This window comes from Sabethes cyaneus, chromosome 2 (genome assembly GCF_943734655.1).
Source record: "Sabethes cyaneus chromosome 2, idSabCyanKW18_F2, whole genome shotgun sequence".
NCBI lineage: Eukaryota > Metazoa > Arthropoda > Insecta > Diptera > Culicidae > Sabethes > Sabethes cyaneus.
In genome coordinates this window covers 112,853,330-112,873,065 of record NC_071354.1, presented here as the reverse complement: position 1 = coordinate 112,873,065, position 19,736 = coordinate 112,853,330, and the positions used below count along the sequence as shown (strand labels likewise).

The window sequence follows — 19,736 nt, the reverse complement described above, 5'->3', positions numbered from 1 at the left end:
TAGTTTTCAAATTGGGTTTCAAATAAAATAGTTAGAGCAAAAAAAACAGCTTTTTCAAGATCCACCCTGACCTAATCTAGAAAATTCGTTGTATAGCCATACACAGATGAGATACAAATTTAATTTCTTCAGCAAAGTTTCTGAAAAATAAATTATTTACAACTTTGTAGTAGAAAGTATTGCTCTATATCGTAAAACAAAAAAGATAAAAATTTTATAACGAGTAAAAGTGAACCACCATAATGACGAATTATACCAAAAGATAGGTCTTTTTTTCTAAACCAAATCCCTTAAATGCATGAAATATGTAGAGCCAATGGTTTTCGAGATATTGATTTTTGTCTGGAATTTTTGCTTTTTCGACCATAGTGCATTGGTGGTTATAACTAATTTAGTTTTTTTTGTTAGATTATAGTTACTTTAACGGCTTGGGTCATTCGTGACTTCGTGACTCGTGACATGACGGAGTTGGGATTTGAACCCGGACCCTCTGCGTGAGAGGCGTGAATGCTAACCACTACACCGGGACTGACCCTTGAATTTAGCTTATAAATAAAACGACAGAAACTTTTTTTCAAACAACTACAAGGATATACCTTTCAAATCGATTGAAGAGCTCGTTGATAGCTATTATGAAATTTCTTTTTAAATTTTTGGAAAAAAGTGTCTCACTGTAGACGTCTCTCCCCTACGCGATTTCTTTCGCACTTTTTGGAATTTACGCGTAACGCATTCTTCGCGTAAAAAGCTGCTTGAGTTTACTTATATTTTTTTGCTAATCGTAAATTAATTTTTGTTTTAACTTTCATTAGTAGATACTTGTAACTATGTTTCGGATTTTTAATTTATATATACCTACGTATTTCATGAATGCTAAGGGTTATTGTTTGAGGCAACACTGGTTTTCTGTGGTAGATTATATTTTTCAATTTCAATTGTATCAAAATACACGCACACAAGAACCCTTAAGCTTGTTTCTGTTTTCAACCAAGTCACATTATATCTGTATAATAACATAATGTATTTTTTGATACATATTAACACAATACTATAGTTACTTACAATACTATAGTTACTTACAATACTATAGTTACTTACAATACTATAGTTACTTACAATACTTATATACGTTATAGATCATTCAGCACTACACGCGCTTATTGAATCAGTGATGTTTAGTTATAATTATATTGAATTTGTCGCGCGGCAAAATCATCTACCTTTTTCGACATTCGCCGTTCACCATCCTTGAGAATGCGGCACACTTTCAAATAATACATTACGGGTTCTAAATCTCAGTATGTTGCGTAGCATAGATATATTACCCTGTAAAATCCTTTACTGTGCAACAATTACTAAACAGACAATTCTCTTTAAATCGAAAATCGAGACACAAATTTGTAGCCCCTAGCATTCAAACACACCATCCAGAAAAAGAAGCACAACGGTGGTAATCGTTGCAGCAGGCGACGCGTGGTTGCAAACTCATTCAGCTTGTGGCGAGCATTTAGTACTCTTTTGGGCCTCGTACGGTGAACAACTCTCTCGTGTGCGGTCGTTTGTATAACATTAAGGCTGAAGAGACGTGCCATAGCGTTTTACCACAGGAAAATTCTCTCTAACGTAAGGGGTAAAAGATTATGACCGACGGAGAACGTATAGCGGAGTTTTAGATTTTTTATTATGCCGAAATAGATACAAAGTGTTTGAGAAGGTATTGAAGCGTCACTAACCTTCATTTTGTGCATGTTGTCTAAAACAGTAGTGTGTGGTTTGAGTTTTCTAGTTAAACGACAAAATTATCATCCTTCTGATAACGATTTATTTTCGATTTGGGCTCAGATTGCAAGTGTATACACGTGAGATTCAAACGGCTCGTTTACACAGTTCGATGTTTATGTTTTGTGTATCAATATTAGCAAAAAGAAACATGAATTGCCTAAACGAGGCAAAATATTAAAAAGTAAATCATAAATAACAGCAAATTATTTATGTTGGATCTATATGTGTTTAGAAATAAAACAAATCAACGAAAAATATGATGTGTCCTGAAGAAGATCGTTTTATACATGAAAATAGCTTACGTCTGATTGTTGTGATGGGACTGCTGCTGGAGGTATAAAAAAATTCGAAACCCATGTGCTGAAAATACATCTCGTGTTTCGGAAATAATTTATAATGTATTGCTTCTGTGTTCTTAATGAAATATGCTGATGATTGGAAATCGTGTTTTTTATGGAAATGGTCAGTGGATTTACAGAATGATTATAGTGTTTTATTTGAAATTGGCTAAATATGGTGCCAGCTGAAAGGAATTAGAACCGTGTAAATGATACAACAAGCAATTCTTTATGAGACCAACGATTAGCATTTGTGTATTTCTAAAAAAGTAAAATGAATAGTGAAAAACCAAATAGCACAACATGTAACAACTGTTTCTCATTGGTATTGAATTAGTGCATATATGTGAATATTTTATATATACACATTACTTCAAGTGGTGATTGAAACTATTTTATATGTGTTTATCAACCTGTTTGGAAATAACTCCTGCAATCTGGATTGGTGTCTATCTGTTCAGTAGCATTAATGAATGTGACATTTCAATAAAAAATAAAAAGGTACAATGAGGCCAAACAAATACGATGTAAGTATGATAGAACAACGCATTCAATTGGAGTGTGTACTCATATTTATAAACTTCTGTTCAACCCTTTTACATTCTATTGCTATGATCCTGTGGTAACTAATGTCTGAATGAGGTAATTCGATTTTCTGCTATGAAGGTGTTTCGATTGGGTATAAACATCCAACACGCACATACAATGTCATGCTTGCGACAAAATATATTAAAACCCCGACGGAATTCTCTTTAAGGCTCATCATGGTAAGGGTAAATTCATCGCGTTATATTGTTTTTCGAGAGAATTGTGAAGGTAGAAACACAGGCGATATGAATTGGAATGTGAGATTGTACGATCAATCATTCTAATATATTTGATAATCGATATTCAGCTACTACATTTCAATTGTGTAGAAGAAGAAATTAATCTAATGCACTAGTAAATGTGAGATGAGAGGAAATATTTCCTTATTCACCAATAGTGACATGAAATTATTCCTGATTTAAATCCCGATTTAATCTATCTGTTGGTGAAAAGAACCTTTGTTATACCATCCCATTTCTCATTTTAAATAAAAATCGGCTCTTCTTTGGAATAGAATTCAACTTTTTGATAACACTGTATTAGTTATCAATAATCACAATACACAATACACAATACAATACAAATACACAATAATGTGTATTTAATATGCTGAATAAATTTGTAGACCATTTGAAAGCAATAAAAGAAATCGGGTGCAATATTGATATTTAAGAGGTTCCCTACACAGGAAATTGGAAAAATTCAACTTCTTTTTTGCATTTTTAGGAGGCTTACACCTTCATAAATGTTGTGCCCAATAGATTTTGCGATATCTGATCTAGTTGAAAAATTTACAGCCAAAACTGCGAAGAGCATTGCTGTAAAATACTTTAAATGCGCTTTCCTAGAAACCATGTTTTTTCAGCGGCGGTACGTGCATCTCAGAATCTAGAAGTCCGATCTGGTTGAATTTATTACTTTTGTTATACTATATAACAAAGGTCGAAATTGGTCGAAAAACACGAAGTTGATCCGAGGCCCAGAGGGCCGAGTTACATATACACCTGTGCAAAATAATGGCAGTGAAATCCTCAAATGTTTAAAATGTGTGTGTGTGTGTGTGTGTGTGTGTGTGTGTGTGTGTGTGTGTGTGTGTGTGTGTGTGTGTGTGTGTGTGTGTGTGTGTGTGTGTGTGTGTGTGTGTGTGTGTGTGTGTGTGTGTGTGTGTGTGTGTGTGTGTGTGTGTGTGTGTGTGTGTGTGTGTGTGTGTGTGTGTGTGTGTGTGTGTGTGTGTGTGTGTGTGTGTGTGTGTGTGTGTGTGTGTGTGTGTGTGTGTGTGTGTGTGTGTGTGTGTGTGTGTGTGTGTGTGTGTGTGTGTGTGTGTGTGTGTGTGTGTGTGTGTGTGTGTGTGTGTGTGTGTGTGTGTGTGTGTGTGTGTGTGTGTGTGTGTGTGTGTGTGTGTGTGTGTGTGTGTGTGTGTGTGTGTGTGTGTGTGTGTGTGTGTGTGTGTGTGTGTGTGTGTGTACCCTTAAGCTTAAGTAATATTTTACTTTAAAATATTACTTAAGCTTTTTTTACTAAACTTTAGTTTAGATTTAGATTTAATTTAGATTTGTTTAGTGATCCGATGTTTGGTTTAAAAGTTATAAACAAAAATGTGAAAACTACGTGACACGATTTTCTTCGGAACCATACAACCGATTTCAATGATCTTAGTACCAAATGAAAGCTCTTACTGTTGTAAAAAACTTTATTTATTAAGAAGGTTTATTGAAAACAAACAAGTAGTTTAAAAGTTACGCTCAAAAAACTTTTTCAGACAAGGTAATAATTATCACCTGTTTCTCAGAGATGGCCCAACCGATTTATGTACTATTAGTCTCATTTGGAAGGTAATATAGCCAGATAGATCACTATTGTATTATTTTTGGATTGGACGTTTAATTTCAAAGTTATGAGCAATCGTGTACAACACATCAAAATTTACAATATTTTATAAAGATTTCATTCAAGATAATGTATCTAGTTTAAATTATTTTAGCATCAAATTAGAGGTTTTAATGCTGCAAATATATTTGCGAAATTTCATAAGAATCGGTTTTGCCGGTTAAAAGATATTAACCCTCCAACACTCGCACCAACTTTTGTAACACGATTACTCGCGCGCACAATGGCCTAAAACCATAAAAACATGCGTACTAGAGTTTTGACTGGGAAAACTTGGTTTTAAGTTTATGAAACCTTTGGAAGAGTTTGTTGAAATTAAAAGCTCTATCGTCTGGTAGAATCTAAATTTTGATTAATCCCCCTGAAAGTGAAATAAAAAAATTACTTTTCCTCAGTGATCATTTGATTTGTAATTTGTAATTTGTTTGTTTATTTCTTACGGTAGCCTGTTAGTTTGAAACTTTTGAATTTGATCATTAAAATCAAATTAACTAATGTATATTTGAGCGTCTTAGTAGAATACCTGAAACGACAAAAAAAGAAGAAAAACAAAAAGTTATTTATATCCACAGTAGTAGAATTAAAGGATATAAATAACTTTTTGTTTTTCTTTTTTCATCTTTTCATTAAAATCAGTTTATCTATATTGGCTCTTTTTGTAATTGTTGTACAACTCTTCCATGTAATACAAAGTTGTACAAACAGTAAAAATACACAAATTTTCTAGATGATTGCTGGTTTAGGAACTGTAGAACATTGAATATAAAAATACACTATTTTTGACCCCGAATTACTCGACTCAGCCATCGCGGATGTATCAGATGGATACATTTTAAACATTTTGCATTTTTCCATATATTAAAATGATATGCACATTGATGTACGGAATCTTCCAAAAATGATGCAAATCAAAATTATTCTCAAGCTTTTATTATCTCTAGTTTACTAACCATAGTAAGTTTTGATTTAAAAAAAAAATAGATTCGATTTTTCCTAGGAGGGCTTAGCCCCCCTCCCTTCCTAGTTCCGCCAATGATCAACTGCTGATAAATTTGCTGCATACAGATACCATTCACCCATATAAAGAAATGAGCAAAAAATCCAGTTGGGGCCAATTGCGGTGCACCTTATATGCTGCTTGCTATTTTCCCAACAGTTTAACGTATTAATGCATTGAATAATTGTGACATTTTGCTCATAACAAGTTTATTGAAGAATAAACGTTGGTTTAACATCAATTTGTAACTTTAAAACAAAATGTAATTCAAAAATCTACACGTGTTGTACAAAATACAACAACGTGAGTAACCGAAAGCTTAATAAAAATTGATTAAATGTGTCAAGAAGACTATTGATGTAAATCAAATAGAATAGCATTACTGGAATTTATGCATAGTTCAATATAGGTTTTGGCCTTTACAATGCAATGTATACGTTCAAGAATAATATTTTCTCCTTCAACTTACTTTTACTTGTACTTACTCAAATTAGTAAGAACTTACTTATACTTACTCAGCAATTACATGAAAAAAGGATCTATCAAAATTTAAAAGTGTTCCTATATTGTTGAAATTTTGTAAACTAATGTATTCAATTTCCGAAAATTTTATGTGATATAAATAGCTCAAATAGCAAGTAAGACCGTATAACAAAGGTTCCTTTCACCACTAGGTGGATTAAATCAGGGTTTTTTTCAAAATGTGAAAATGAATTAACGTGAAATTAGCCCTCATCATGTTTTCATGACTACCATGATTGCTTTGAGTGTGTTAGTAAATTGGTCTTAATGGCTGTTTAGTTGCATTAAATGTAGTACAGTAAATTCGCTAGGATAAATGTTTATTTATCTTACAATATCGATAATCTTCAATATGCAACTCAGTTTCATCGACTAAAATGTTTTTCTGACGAGAAAACTGCTTATGAGCACATGCACTTCAAAATCATCTCAGCATAAAACATAAAGCACACACAATACTAACCTCATCGCGTATCGCATTTTACCTGAATATTTTAAACAAAACCGGTCATTCACTTCACTTGAAATGCAGTAGTTAGAAACATTTAATTGTAGCACATCAATATCTGGCTCACTTTCCGTCAATATATCTCCGCAGTTGGCAGAAATTCCTAATCTACATTTGTGCATGCAAAAGACACTCTGCATGCACTATGAAAAAATCTGTATGTACAACTGACGTAAAAACTTGCGCAGTCTTCATCCACCGAACTGTTCACTTAAAATTTGCGTTGCAGCGACTATTACTCATATAAGCCGTTTTATCTGAAAATCTAAGTTTTATAGTAAGTTTTATTTATTTTATTCGTAAACATAAGACGAAATACATGCCGACTGCAAACCAGATGTTTCTAAAATTATTCCGGCAAATAAACGTATCGATTTTTCAGAGTGCGTCTATTTCATGCGGCAGGGGGATTCTCGTATTCTTTCTTTTATCTCTTGCTCGTATTAAGCCAGTGGTGCCATAGAAAATACAGAGATTGTGACTTTTTCGTCATGTAATAAAGAAATTCAACGGCAAATATGACAACATTACGTTGGATAAAGAATACCAGCGAATTTTGTGTTAAGCTCTCGCGTGACTTTAGTAGAAATATTCACCATATGTTATACAATACTCCCGTTTTTTAATAACATAGTTTGTCAAACTGCATGTACACACACAATGCGTTTGGTTATTTGTCGCTTACAGTTTCTATTCTATTCGCAAAACAATACAAATATGAAATGATGATATCTTAATGATCACTAGTTTCACCTTAAGGTACCCCGGGGCAAGTGGGAATACGGGGTAAGTGGGAACGATGCTCATAACTCTCTTCAATCTCATAGTTTAATTATAATTGGCTTTCAAGACTCCAAAGTTGAACTTTTAATTTGGGCGTCATTTTCAATTTGTGTTGCAAGTTGGACGTACCTTTCTATAAATGATAGTTTGGTTGCAGGCTTTCGTAAAAGTACATGTTTTTCTGACTGTAGGTAAACATAATGAATGTATTAACAAGTTACACCTGAAAACTAGTTGTATAATTTGACAAACGGCATTACATATGTGGGTCGAAATACGGGCGTCACTTCAAAGCACCCGGGGCAGGTGGGACCTAATATAAATAAAGTGTTTCAGAACAAAACTTCCTATCTTAATACATTTTTCAGATGTACTACCGATCTTCAGTTCAATTACATAATAATTATATCGATAAAGTTTGAAAATAAAACCGAAAAGGACTAAACTAAGAGGACTCAAAAAGAAAATTCAATAACATGGCTTATGAGGGAGTAAACTGTTTGGTCACATTCATAAACGATGTTAATTGACTCTGGGAAGGCAGAGTAGATATATAATTAAGCAAATCTACAACTAGATGTCAAACAATAAAGCGTTATAGTTGTTATAACGTAACATTCTTATGATAGTTACACTAGTAGTTCTATCGTATTGTGCATGGTAGAACAAACAGATCATAATCGTATTTTTAAGCTACTAAAGAATAGTTAAACATAAATTACGTCTCGCAAGAATTGGATATAACTACATATTCAAGTACATAGCGTTACAATACTGCATTACTGCGTAATTGCTCACGAATTGTGTTTTATATTAATTATATAGTCGCCCGTTGTGCTTTGATAGTGATCTGATTTTGTTACGGCATTTTTGGATGAGCCATATTAAACATTGTTTTTGGTTGCTTTTTTCAATGCCTACGCGTTGCTGTTAAATAACTTGCAGAATTTTCTGTTATATTAAGCCTTTTAATCAAATTTGAATATGGGACCTATGGCCATGATTTTGAAAAATTCTCTTCAGATTTATTTTATGTAAATCGATAGTCCTTCTTTGTAATTAAACCTTCAAAGTGATACCACTGAAAAGTTTTTGTGCCACTAGAATTTTAAAATTATCATAGGTGTTGATTACACGGTCGAATATACTCTAACTATGCAATTTTTAAGTCCCACTTGCCCCGGGGTATCTTATCTAAATTGTTTAGTCGTTTTTCTATATCTCGATGTTTCAATTTTTTATAATTTCTCAATTGTCCATTTTTGATGGAAAACCCCTTTTATTTTGCAAAAATGGTCGAATATTTCGAATTTCCATTGTCCAAAAGACTCAAAATCATAATTGAAACTCGTTTTCCGATATTCCGTTAGTTTACGGTAGCAAAAAACTCCTTTCTAGAGAGCATCAACGCTTACAATATAACAATCTATATTTTTGTATCCAAAAAATATAAGAAATATTTCCAAATATAATAACCAACATAACTTTACTTTCTACATTCGAGAAAAAAATCAATTATAGGTTTTTGAACTATGCATAAATTCCAGTCATGCCATTTTTTTTGCTTGACATCAATAAATTTCATCAGTTTTTATTAACCTTCAATTACTCACGCATTTTGTACAACACGTGTAGGTTTTTGGATGCCATATTGTTATAAAGTTACAAATCGCTGTTTACCTAACGTATATTCTTCAATTACCTTGTTATGAGCAAAATGTCATAATCATTCAATAGAAAAAATAGGAAAATAGATCAACATAAACTGACATCACAGAAACGAAGCAAGCAGCATGTGAGGTGTACCGCAATTGACCCCAAATGGAATTTTCTCTCATTTCGTCATATGGAAAAATGGTGTCTGTATGCAGCAAAACTATCAGCAAATGTAAAATGTTTAAAATGTATCCGTCTGCTGGTAGTCGAGTAATTCGGGGTCAAAATTTGGGTATTTTTTATAATCAAAGTTCTACAGTTCCTAAACAAGCAAACATAGAGGTATGCTATTTTCAGCAAAGTTGTTTATTTTTACTATTTGTACAATTTTGTAGTACATGAACAAGTCATACAATAATTACAAAAAGAGCAAATATAGAAAAACTGATTTTACAAATTCATATACAATAAATAAGATTTTGCTATCTTCGCTGAATAGATAGAAGATTACTGTGTTCAACAAAATTTCTTGTAATGAGATGCTCTAAAACTTTGCAGAACACATCAATGTGTTATATTGAAACTGAAGAAAAATAATTTTTATAATTCACTTTTAGGGGGATTAATCAAAATTTAAATTCTACCAGACGATAGAGCTTTCAATTTCAAGAAACTCTTCCGAAGGTTCCTTAAACCTAAAACAAAGTTTTCCCAGTCAAAATTCTAGTGCGCATGCCTTTTTGGCTTTGGGCCATTGTGCGCGCGAGTAACCGTATTACAAAAGTTGGCGCGAGTGTTGGAGAGTTAATATCTTTTGATCGGCAAAACCGATTCTTCTGAAATTTTGCAGATATATTTGCAACATTAAAATCTCTAATTTGATGCCAAAATAATTCAAATTAGATAAATCATCTTAGATGAGATCGTTATAAATTATTGTAAATTTTAATGTGTTGTATTCAATTGCTCATAACTTTCAAACTAAACGTCCAAGCAAAAAACAAATCAATAGTGATCTATTAGGTTATGTTACCTTTCAAATGAGACTAATAGCTCCTAAATCGGTTTAGTCATCTCTAAGAAACAGGTGATAATTATTACCTTGTCAAAACAGGTTTTTTAAGTATAACTTGTAAACTACTTGTTTGTTTTCAATAAAATTTACCCGAAAAATTTAGCATTAACAAGAGCTTTCATTCGATACCAAAATCGTTGAAATCGGTCATTCGATTCCGGAGAAAATCGTGTCACGTAATTTTCACTTTTTCACTTATAACTTTTAAACGAAATGTCGGACCTCGAAGCAATTCAGTAGTGATATACTAGGCATTGATACCTTTGAAACAAAAGTAATAGCGAACAAATCGGTTCAGCCATCTTCGAGAAACAGGCGATAGAAAAGTTGCGCCCCACACACACACACACACACACACACACACACACACACACACACACACACACACACACACACACACACACACACACACACACACACACACACACACACACACACACACACACACACACACACACACACACACACACACACACACACACACACACACACACACACACACACACACACACACACACACACACACACACACACACACACACACACACACACACACACACACACACACACACACACACACACACACACACACACACACACACACACACACACACACACACACACACACACACACACACACACACACACACACACACACACACACACACACACACACACACACACACACACACACACACACACACACACACACACACACACACACACACACACACACACACACACACACACACACACACACACACACACACACACACACACACACACACACACACACACACACACACACACACACACACACACACACACACACACACACACACACACACACACACACACACACACACACACACACACACACACACACACACACACACACACACACACACACACACACACACACACACACACACACACACACACACACACACACACACACACACACACACACACACACACACACACACACACACACACACACACACACACACACACACACACACACACACACACACACACACACACACACAGACATTGCTCAGTTCGTCGAACCCTGTCGATTGGTATATGTGGCTCGGCCCTCCGGGCTTCGGATCAATTTCGTGTTTTTCGACCAATTCCTAAACCTTTGTTATAGTATAACAAAGGTAAAAACACAAAATATTAGCACGTGAGATTTCATATGTCAGAATCATTCATGAAAACATAAATTTGTTTGTTTTTATAGACCGCGCCGATTGAATTGTTATGTTTTAGCTAATTTTCATATCAGTATTACAGTATTATTCGGTTGGATAAAATGGCATTTTCATTCTTCTCCATAGTTCATTTTTCCACAAAGATATTCAATTCGTTAGAAAATATACATTGCATTTAGTGATTCCCGTCACTAAATACCGGACAGCAAAATGCTTTATTTAGTTTAGTCAAATTCTTCAATGAAATTACGATTTTGTAAATAAAGAGATGGAGGAAAAAAAGGGAGAAAGAAAACATCATATCATATGAAAAACAAGGGAAACAGTTGATGATCAACAGAAGGGATGTAATGTAGTATACAATCAACCAAAAAAGTATTCGGACAGCAGCGCATAAAATTTTCTTTTAGTAATTTTGCACAGTATTTTTGCAAAGAATGGTAACACATATTTTTTAAAACAATGTTTAACTAAAGCATATTTAGATGCACAACAAAAATTCGGGGAAAAGCTTTCCGTTTTGAAGATAGGGTACATATAGTTTGAATTCCTCAAAAATGCAGCCAAAAAAGTATTCGGACAGTTAACTATTAGTTGAAACAAATGTCCTTTCTCGCTCATCTACTACCTCGTAGGACCATTTACAATCTTGATGACCTGTTTTAATCTGTTTGGGATAAAATTAACAATTTTTCAAATATCCCTCTGTGAATTACTGACCTTTTTACCTTTGTTATACTATATAACAAAGGTTTAGAAATTGGTCGAAAAACACGAAATTGATCCGAGGCCCGCAGGGCCGAATGACATATACCAATCGATAGAGCTCGACGAACTGAGCAATGTCTGTGTGTGTGTGTGTGTGTATGTGTGTATGTGTGTATGTGTGTATGTGTGTATGTGCAGCTCATTTTCTATCGCCTGTTTCTCGAAGATGGCTGAACCGATTTGATCGCTTTTACTTTTGTTTGAAAGGTATTATTGTCTAGTATATCACTATTGAATTGCTTTGCGGTCCGACGTTTCGTTTAAAAGTTATAAGCAAAAATGTGAAAACTACGTGACACGCGTTTCTCTTGAACTACGCAACCAATTTTAACAATCTTAGTACCAAACGAAAGATCTTGCTGTTACTAAACTTTTCACCAAGTTTTATTGAAAACGGACAAGCAGTTTAAAAGTTAGCCTTAAAAAACCATTTTTGATAAGGTTCAAATGATCGCCTGTTTCTCAGAGATGGCCAAACCGATTTATGCGCTATTAGTTTTATTTAGCAGGTAATATAGCCGGATAAATCACTATTGAATGGTTTTTGGATTGGACGTTTAATTTGAAAGTTATGAGCAATCGTATACACCACACCAAAATTAACAATAATTTATAATGATTTTAACCAAGATAATTTACCTAATTTCAATTATTTTAATATCAAACGAGAGGTTTTGACACTACGAATATATATACAAAATTTCATAAGAATTGGTTTTACCGGTCAAAAGATATCAATCCTCGAACGCTCGCGCGAACTTTTGCAACACAGTTACTCGCGCGCACAATAACCCAAAACCAAAGAAAACGCGCGCACTAGAGTTTTGACTAGGAAAACTTGTTTTTAAGTTTATCGAACCTTTGGAAGAGTTTCTTGAAATTGAATGCTCTTTCATCTGGTGCAATTTAAATTTGGATTAATCCCCCTAAAAGTGAAAAAAAAAATTTTTTTTTTCAGTTTCAATATAACACATTGATATGTTCTGCAAAGTTTTAGAGCCTATTATTACAAGAAATTTTGCTGAAGACTGTAACCTGAGATAGAAGCGAAGACAGAGAAATCTTATTTATTGTTTCTGTATTTGTACAAGAGCTCGGTTTAAGTCATTGTGATAAGAAATCGAATGATTTCTTATTTAGAAATAAAATTATCTAAAAAGATGTTCAAAAGGGTTCAAATCTAGACTGAATGCTGATGTTTCGATAGCTCAAGGACAATTGTATGGTGCCTACCGCTTACAATTATCGACAGTATGTTTAGTTTCAACATCCCGGTACAATATGTATGTACCGCACAATTACAATTTTGCTTTAATTTCACCTGAAATTGTTCAGATAATTGAGTTTACACTTAGTTCTATCCAAAAATATATATCTTTGCTACCTCGGAGCTTTCCAAGCATCCCAACAAGGTATTTCTGTCCGACTGTCCGCAATCTTTTTTGGCTGCATTTTTGAGGAATTCAAACTGTATGTACCCTATCTTCAAAACGGAAAGCTTTTCCCCGAATTTTTGTTGTGCATATAAATATGCTTTAGTTAAACATTGTTTTAAAAAATATGTGTTGCCATTCTTTGCAAAAATACTGTGCAAAATTACTAAAAGAAAATTTTATGCGCTGCTGTCCGAATACTTTTTTGGTTGACTGTATATAAAATTGTTGACTTTTATTCAAGGCCAAACACCTTTACTCAACAAGTATGCAAGCAATAAGACATTTTAAATATTTTGACGTATGTTTATCAGAAATATAAGCCTTGAATTGGTTTATTTTATCTTGAAATCTTATCTTATTCTTAATTAAATCTTATTTTTTTTATCTTAAATTTTATTTTTATCTTGAAAACTACTTATTTGATAGAAATGGCGTCAAAAAATATATTTGTGTAAGTGTAAGTGTAAGTGTAAGTGTAAGTGTAAGTGTAAGTGTAAGTGTAAGTGTAAGTGTATAATTACGTGTATGTTCAGAAAAAATGGTTCATTAAAGATGCAATCACCTGTATCCTATGTTTATTTGGAAATAGTCTTCTAAATTACACTTTCAGTGAACAAAAAATGAAGTTATGCTAAGTGTTGATTTTATATACCGTCATCCGGGGATACTTGCAACACCGGGGTTACTTGCAACACTTTGGCGCATCGCGCTTTTGACAGCTCTAACGCATTTGTTTGTTAACATAACCATTTATACCCAATGCCATTTTAAAGAAGGGATGTTTACCTATTGTTTAGTTAAGTTTAATCCATTACATCATTGTTTTGCTTGTTTTTATACGATTGGAAAGTAATGTCACTTTCAGAGTAGGAAAAATGGATGTGCAAAGTTGCGTCAGTTCATTGACATGGAATTATTATTTATTGTTTGGTTCCTGTACACAATAAGTGCATCATATAAGCTAACAAATAGCAACTTTGAGCTTTGTTTATATTTTGAACTTGGAAAAGAAACGATGAATTCCTGTTGTTACTTCCAATATGGCGCGGCTTGCAACACTTGTAAAAATGAAAATTATCGTAATAGACAGTATGTTCAAAGCGAGTTTGCATCTGTACGATGTTATTTTGTCTACCACCATCTCCAGAAAAATTAAAATTGTGAAAAATTCCACGTGCCTTGAAACGGCAATTTGAAGTTCGCCGATATGCTGCATTTTCACCGAATATCTTTAAAAAAGCGATAGACGAAATTGGGAAACAAAAAACGCCTCCAGTATCTCTTGTTTTACTACAAATACATTCAAAATATCTAAAAATAGTTATTCGCGGTTTGAAATCAGATATAAAATCATAAGAAACGCAAAATCAGAAAAGTGTTGCAAGTAACCCCGTTTACTGGGTAACTTGCAACACCCCTATTTTCGGTTCATTCTGCAGATTCATTTAGTTTATATTTTTTCTCATAATCATAAATCAAAAGTACTCACCACTATACAAGTTTTGGCAACTTACACTTGGACCTAAACGGTATACTTCGAAAGTTATACTAAGTCAAAGTTCAAAAGTGTTGCAAGTATCCCCGGATGACGGTATGTCAAAATCCTTAGGTGTTCAGTACTGGGGGACTTCCTACTACGTTCCATTAGGTCATTCGGTTTCAAAATCATAAATATTGGTTTAGTCGTTGAAAAGTCGATTTTTAAAGAAAAAGAAAGTTCGCAAACTGTCGATCTTAGGGCCCCCTAATTTGGGGCACCCCAAATGTCAATTAAAAAATACGGGCCTAAAATTTTCTGAAAAGGAATAAATTTACAAAATTTAAACAAAATTGGAGCACTTTTCAAGTTTGATAAATGCTTCTTTCACGAAATTGCTGAGTAAGCATAAGTAAATTATTCTTGATTTGCGTAAGCACAAGTAAAATTAAGTTGTGCGAATAAATATTAATCTTTAATATATAAATAGCCTGTTAAAATCCTGTTAAAGCAATTCCAGCTCAACACACTGAAAAAAAGGCCATTTTTGACTCGACTATTTTTGATAGAAATGGAATTTTCTTGATGTGTTGGATACCACGCAAGAACTAATTTTCCACTAAACTTGATTTTTTTCGTCAAGAGTAACTTTTCAAAACGGTAAAAACGAAAATGAGATTACTTTTTTCCAAAACATCATATCTTGAAAACTACTTATTTGATTAAAATGGCGTCAAAAAGTGTATTTGTGTAAGTGTAAGTGTGTAATTAAGTGTATTTTCAGAAAATAATTTTTTTTTGAAACGATACTAGCATTTCCGATTACGCTATTGCTGTTTCTGATACAACATATGATATTTGCATTTTTACTGAAACCTGGCTCAATAGCAATACGATTTCTAAACAGATTTTTGGTGATCAATACTCCGTCTTCCATCAAGATCGAACGCCGCAAAATAGTGACAAAAAATCTGGAGGAGGTGTTCTTATAGCTCTTCGTTCAAAATATCGAACTCGCTTACTTTCACCACCGAGTTGCACCGGCGTGGAGCAATTATGGATTTCGTTTGCCTTGGACAACAATACTTTTGCGTCATGTATATTCCGCCTGATCGTACGAATGACTCAGTCCTTATTGGCCAACATCTCAATTCACTCTCGTGGATAACTGCGCAAATGGGAATTAAGGACAAAATCATTGTGATAGGCGACTTTAATCTTAGTGGTATTAATAGGACTGCAACCAGTGATAATTTTCTTTTTGCTGACCCCTCGTTTTCCACTATGAATGCATGCGTTACTGAATTGCTGGATGGATATAGTACAGCTGGGCTCGTTCAAATCAATCACGTTCAAAATGAAAACGGTCGCTTGTTGGACCTTTGTTTTGTCAGTTCTGAACTAGTTAATGAGCAAATTTCTGTAAATCGTATACCCAGTCCACTTGTTAAGCTTGCCCGTCATCATCCAGCACTCCATGTCATTTTCCATAAATTAACACCACTCATTTACGAAGACACAGCTGATGATGCAGCTTATAACTATGGCAAAACTGATTTCTTGCGAATGAACGAGTTTCTTTCCAACCTTAACTGGAGCTCAATACTCGACGGCTGTGATGCTGAGTCAGCAGCTCTAAATGTATTCAACATTCTGTTGTATGCTATCGATCAATTTACTCCAAAGAAAATCAAACGACAGTCTACTTTTTCTCCTTGGTCAAATCACACTCTTAAAACTTTAAAAACTGCCAAGAGATCAGCGATCAAAAAACTTTCAAAGATTCGTACAACTCAGTTCAAGTATCATTACATATCTTTAAATAACCGTTATAAGCGTTTAAACAAGTTACTGTTTAATTCATATCAAATCCAAATTCAACTGAACCTTCGTAATAATCCAAAAAAATTCTGACACTGCTTCAATCAGCAGCGAAATGAAAACGGCTTACCCACTACGATGAATCTTGGAAGTGTTGAAGCAACAACTACTCACGACATATGTGAGCTTTTCTGCACACAGTTTAGCGCTGTTTTCGCTAGTGAAACCCGCGACGACCAACAAGTCTGGAATGCTGTGCGCTACGTTCCGTGCATGGCAACTGGTGGATCACTTCCAACTTTAACAACTCAAGATGTAATAAATGCGTGCTTGAAATTGAAAAGCTCAACAAATCCTGGTCCAGACGGGATTCCTTCAATCATACTGAAGAATTGTGGTTTGTCTCTTTATACTCCACTGGTCCGCATTTTCAACATATCTCTGCTTTCGAGCATTTTCCCTACCGTATGGAAAACTTCATATGTCTTTCCAGTCTATAAAAAAGGTCCAAAACAAATCGTTTCAAACTATCGTGGAATAGCATCACTCTGTGGCATTGCAAAGCTTTTCGAGCTGGTTGTTCTGAAATTCCTTACTGGCAAATTTCTCTAACTACATTGATAAAAGTCGGCACGGTTTCATATCCAAACGGTCAATCTGTACTAACCTGATTTCCTACACTTCCTTCATTGCTCGCTCAATGCAAAACCATCTTCAGGTTGACGCAATCTATGCGGATTTATTAGCAGCCTTGGACAAAATAAATCATCAGATCGCCGTCTCGAAACTTCAGAGGCCTATCCTTAACTGGTTTGAATCATATCCTACCGGTAGGACTATGTCCGTTAAAATTGGAAATACTATTTCTCTACCTTTTTCTGTTACATCTGGTGTTCCACAAGGAAGTCATCTAGGTCCTTACATTTTTCTGCTGTACCTTAATGACATTCATCTTACCCTTAAATGCATGAAATTATCGTATGCCGATGATTTCAAACTTTTCTCCATAATTAAGAATATCTCGGACACCCAATTTTTACAATCGCAGTTGGAGATCTTTGCTGATTGGTGCAATATCAACAGAATGGTGTTAAATGCTTCAAAGTGCTCTTGTATCTCCTTTACATGCAAACGATCAGTCGTATCATTTGATTAGAAAATCTCGGACATTGTTGTTACGCGGGAATACGTTATAAAAGACTTAGGAGTTTTATTAGATTCAAAATTGACATTTAAGGATCACATAGCTTTTATCTGTTCTAAAGCTTCTAAAAATCTTGGCTTCTTATTCAGAGTCACTAAACAGTTTACGAGCATTCCATGTTTAAAAATTTTGTACTGTTCTTTAGTACGATCTGTACTTGAATATGCATCAAATGTATGGGCACCGTACTATCAAAATAGCATTCAACGGATTGAGGCTATTCAACGTAAATTTGTGCGTTTCGCCCTACGACTTCTACCTTGGAATGATCCTCTAAATCTTCCAAGTTATGAAGATTGGTGTAACCTTATTAGTCTTGATACTTTGCTGCTACGACGTGAGGTTGCCAAGGCTACCTTTATCTCCGATATCCTAACATCATATATTGACTGCCCCGACATTCTAGAACTGCTGAACATAAACATCCGCCGTAGAACTCTTCGATCCCATGCTTTTCTCTACCTGCCTGTCTCACGTACCAACTACGGTAGAAACGAGCATGTGCCGTGTTTTTAATCAATGTTACAATGTGTTCGATTTTAATTTATATCGTACCGTTTTAAAAGAAAAAAATCGTCGTGCCTTGAAATAAATGTAATTATTGTTAATCATGTTATTAGTAAATTATTAGTCCTAAGCTCAAACTTTTGTATAATTAGTATTTAATGCAATGTATACCTAGTTTTAAGTGTTAAAAAGCTTTGTATCATTTGGTGTGAACTGTTGGTACAAAAAGATAAGAGGTTTTGTGCCTACTGGAGAAGGAATGTGAAAGCTGTTCCACTCCAGCGGGCTTTTCCCTTCTCAAACAAACAAACAAACAAACAAATAAACAAAAAACTTTTCGAAACCATGATAAAAATCATGAAATAACAAGTATCTCAAAACCAGTCTCTCCGATTTGCCTAATTGTTTTTAAATATATCTTAAATTATGCCCTAACATCTGGTGAAGAGCTATCGATGGATACTCTTTCGGATTTCGATTAATCTCTAAACTTTTGTTATATAGTAGGTTGCCTCCACCATCGCAAGGTTCCTAGCTATGATATCAGTCATCTTTTAACCTTGTCTCAGCCCTCGCCGCGTATCGAAGGGTGCCCAATCCAATAGCTCTGATCAGTAGCGTCAGTTTATCTGTGATGCCGTGTTCAACCAATAAGTGCAATTGCTGGTCTTGATCGACTGGTTCTTGTCATCCGTAGGCACGATGTGCTCCCAACATATCTGCTGGGTGGTAAAAATCTGGTCCGTAATTGCGCGAGTCTCCATGAAGCCCGCTTGGTAAATTACAAAGTAAACTTACAATGAAGAACGCAGTTATAATATAACAATTTCCTATTTTTTGCTTCAATGCCCTGATGAGTAAAATTACTGATATTTACTAATAGTTATCAGTAACGTACTGAAATTACTGATAGTTATCAGTAACGATTTTTAATAATAGTTCCCATCCCTAAGATGTTGGCAGTAGCTCAGCTATCGTTTGAATAATGCTGTTCGCCGGCTAACCTCGTGTTATGTACCAGAGCAAGCGACAAGAATCGGTAACGCCTATTTTTCATGGTCCTTCATTCTATCATGTACGTTAAATAAAATAGAGCATTTCAATTTCAGTCTGAACAAAAGAGCGAAGTTACCAGTGAGCCGTTCGCCTTTTGCTGCCAAAGAAAAATTG

At 34.5% G+C, this 19,736-nt stretch overlaps 1 protein-coding gene across 1 annotated transcript in view; it reads left to right on the top strand.

Moving 5' to 3' along the window:
* The first annotated feature begins 1,548 nt into the window (after window positions 1-1,548).
* Window positions 1,549-19,736, top strand: part of LOC128738480 (uncharacterized) — a 377,015-nt gene continuing 358,827 nt past the window's right edge. The window contains exon 1 of the mRNA XM_053833662.1: window positions 1,549-2,647. Coding sequence (XP_053689637.1) covers window positions 2,646-2,647 — 2 coding nt within the window. The 5' untranslated portion in view covers window positions 1,549-2,645. The remainder of the gene's footprint in view (window positions 2,648-19,736) is intronic.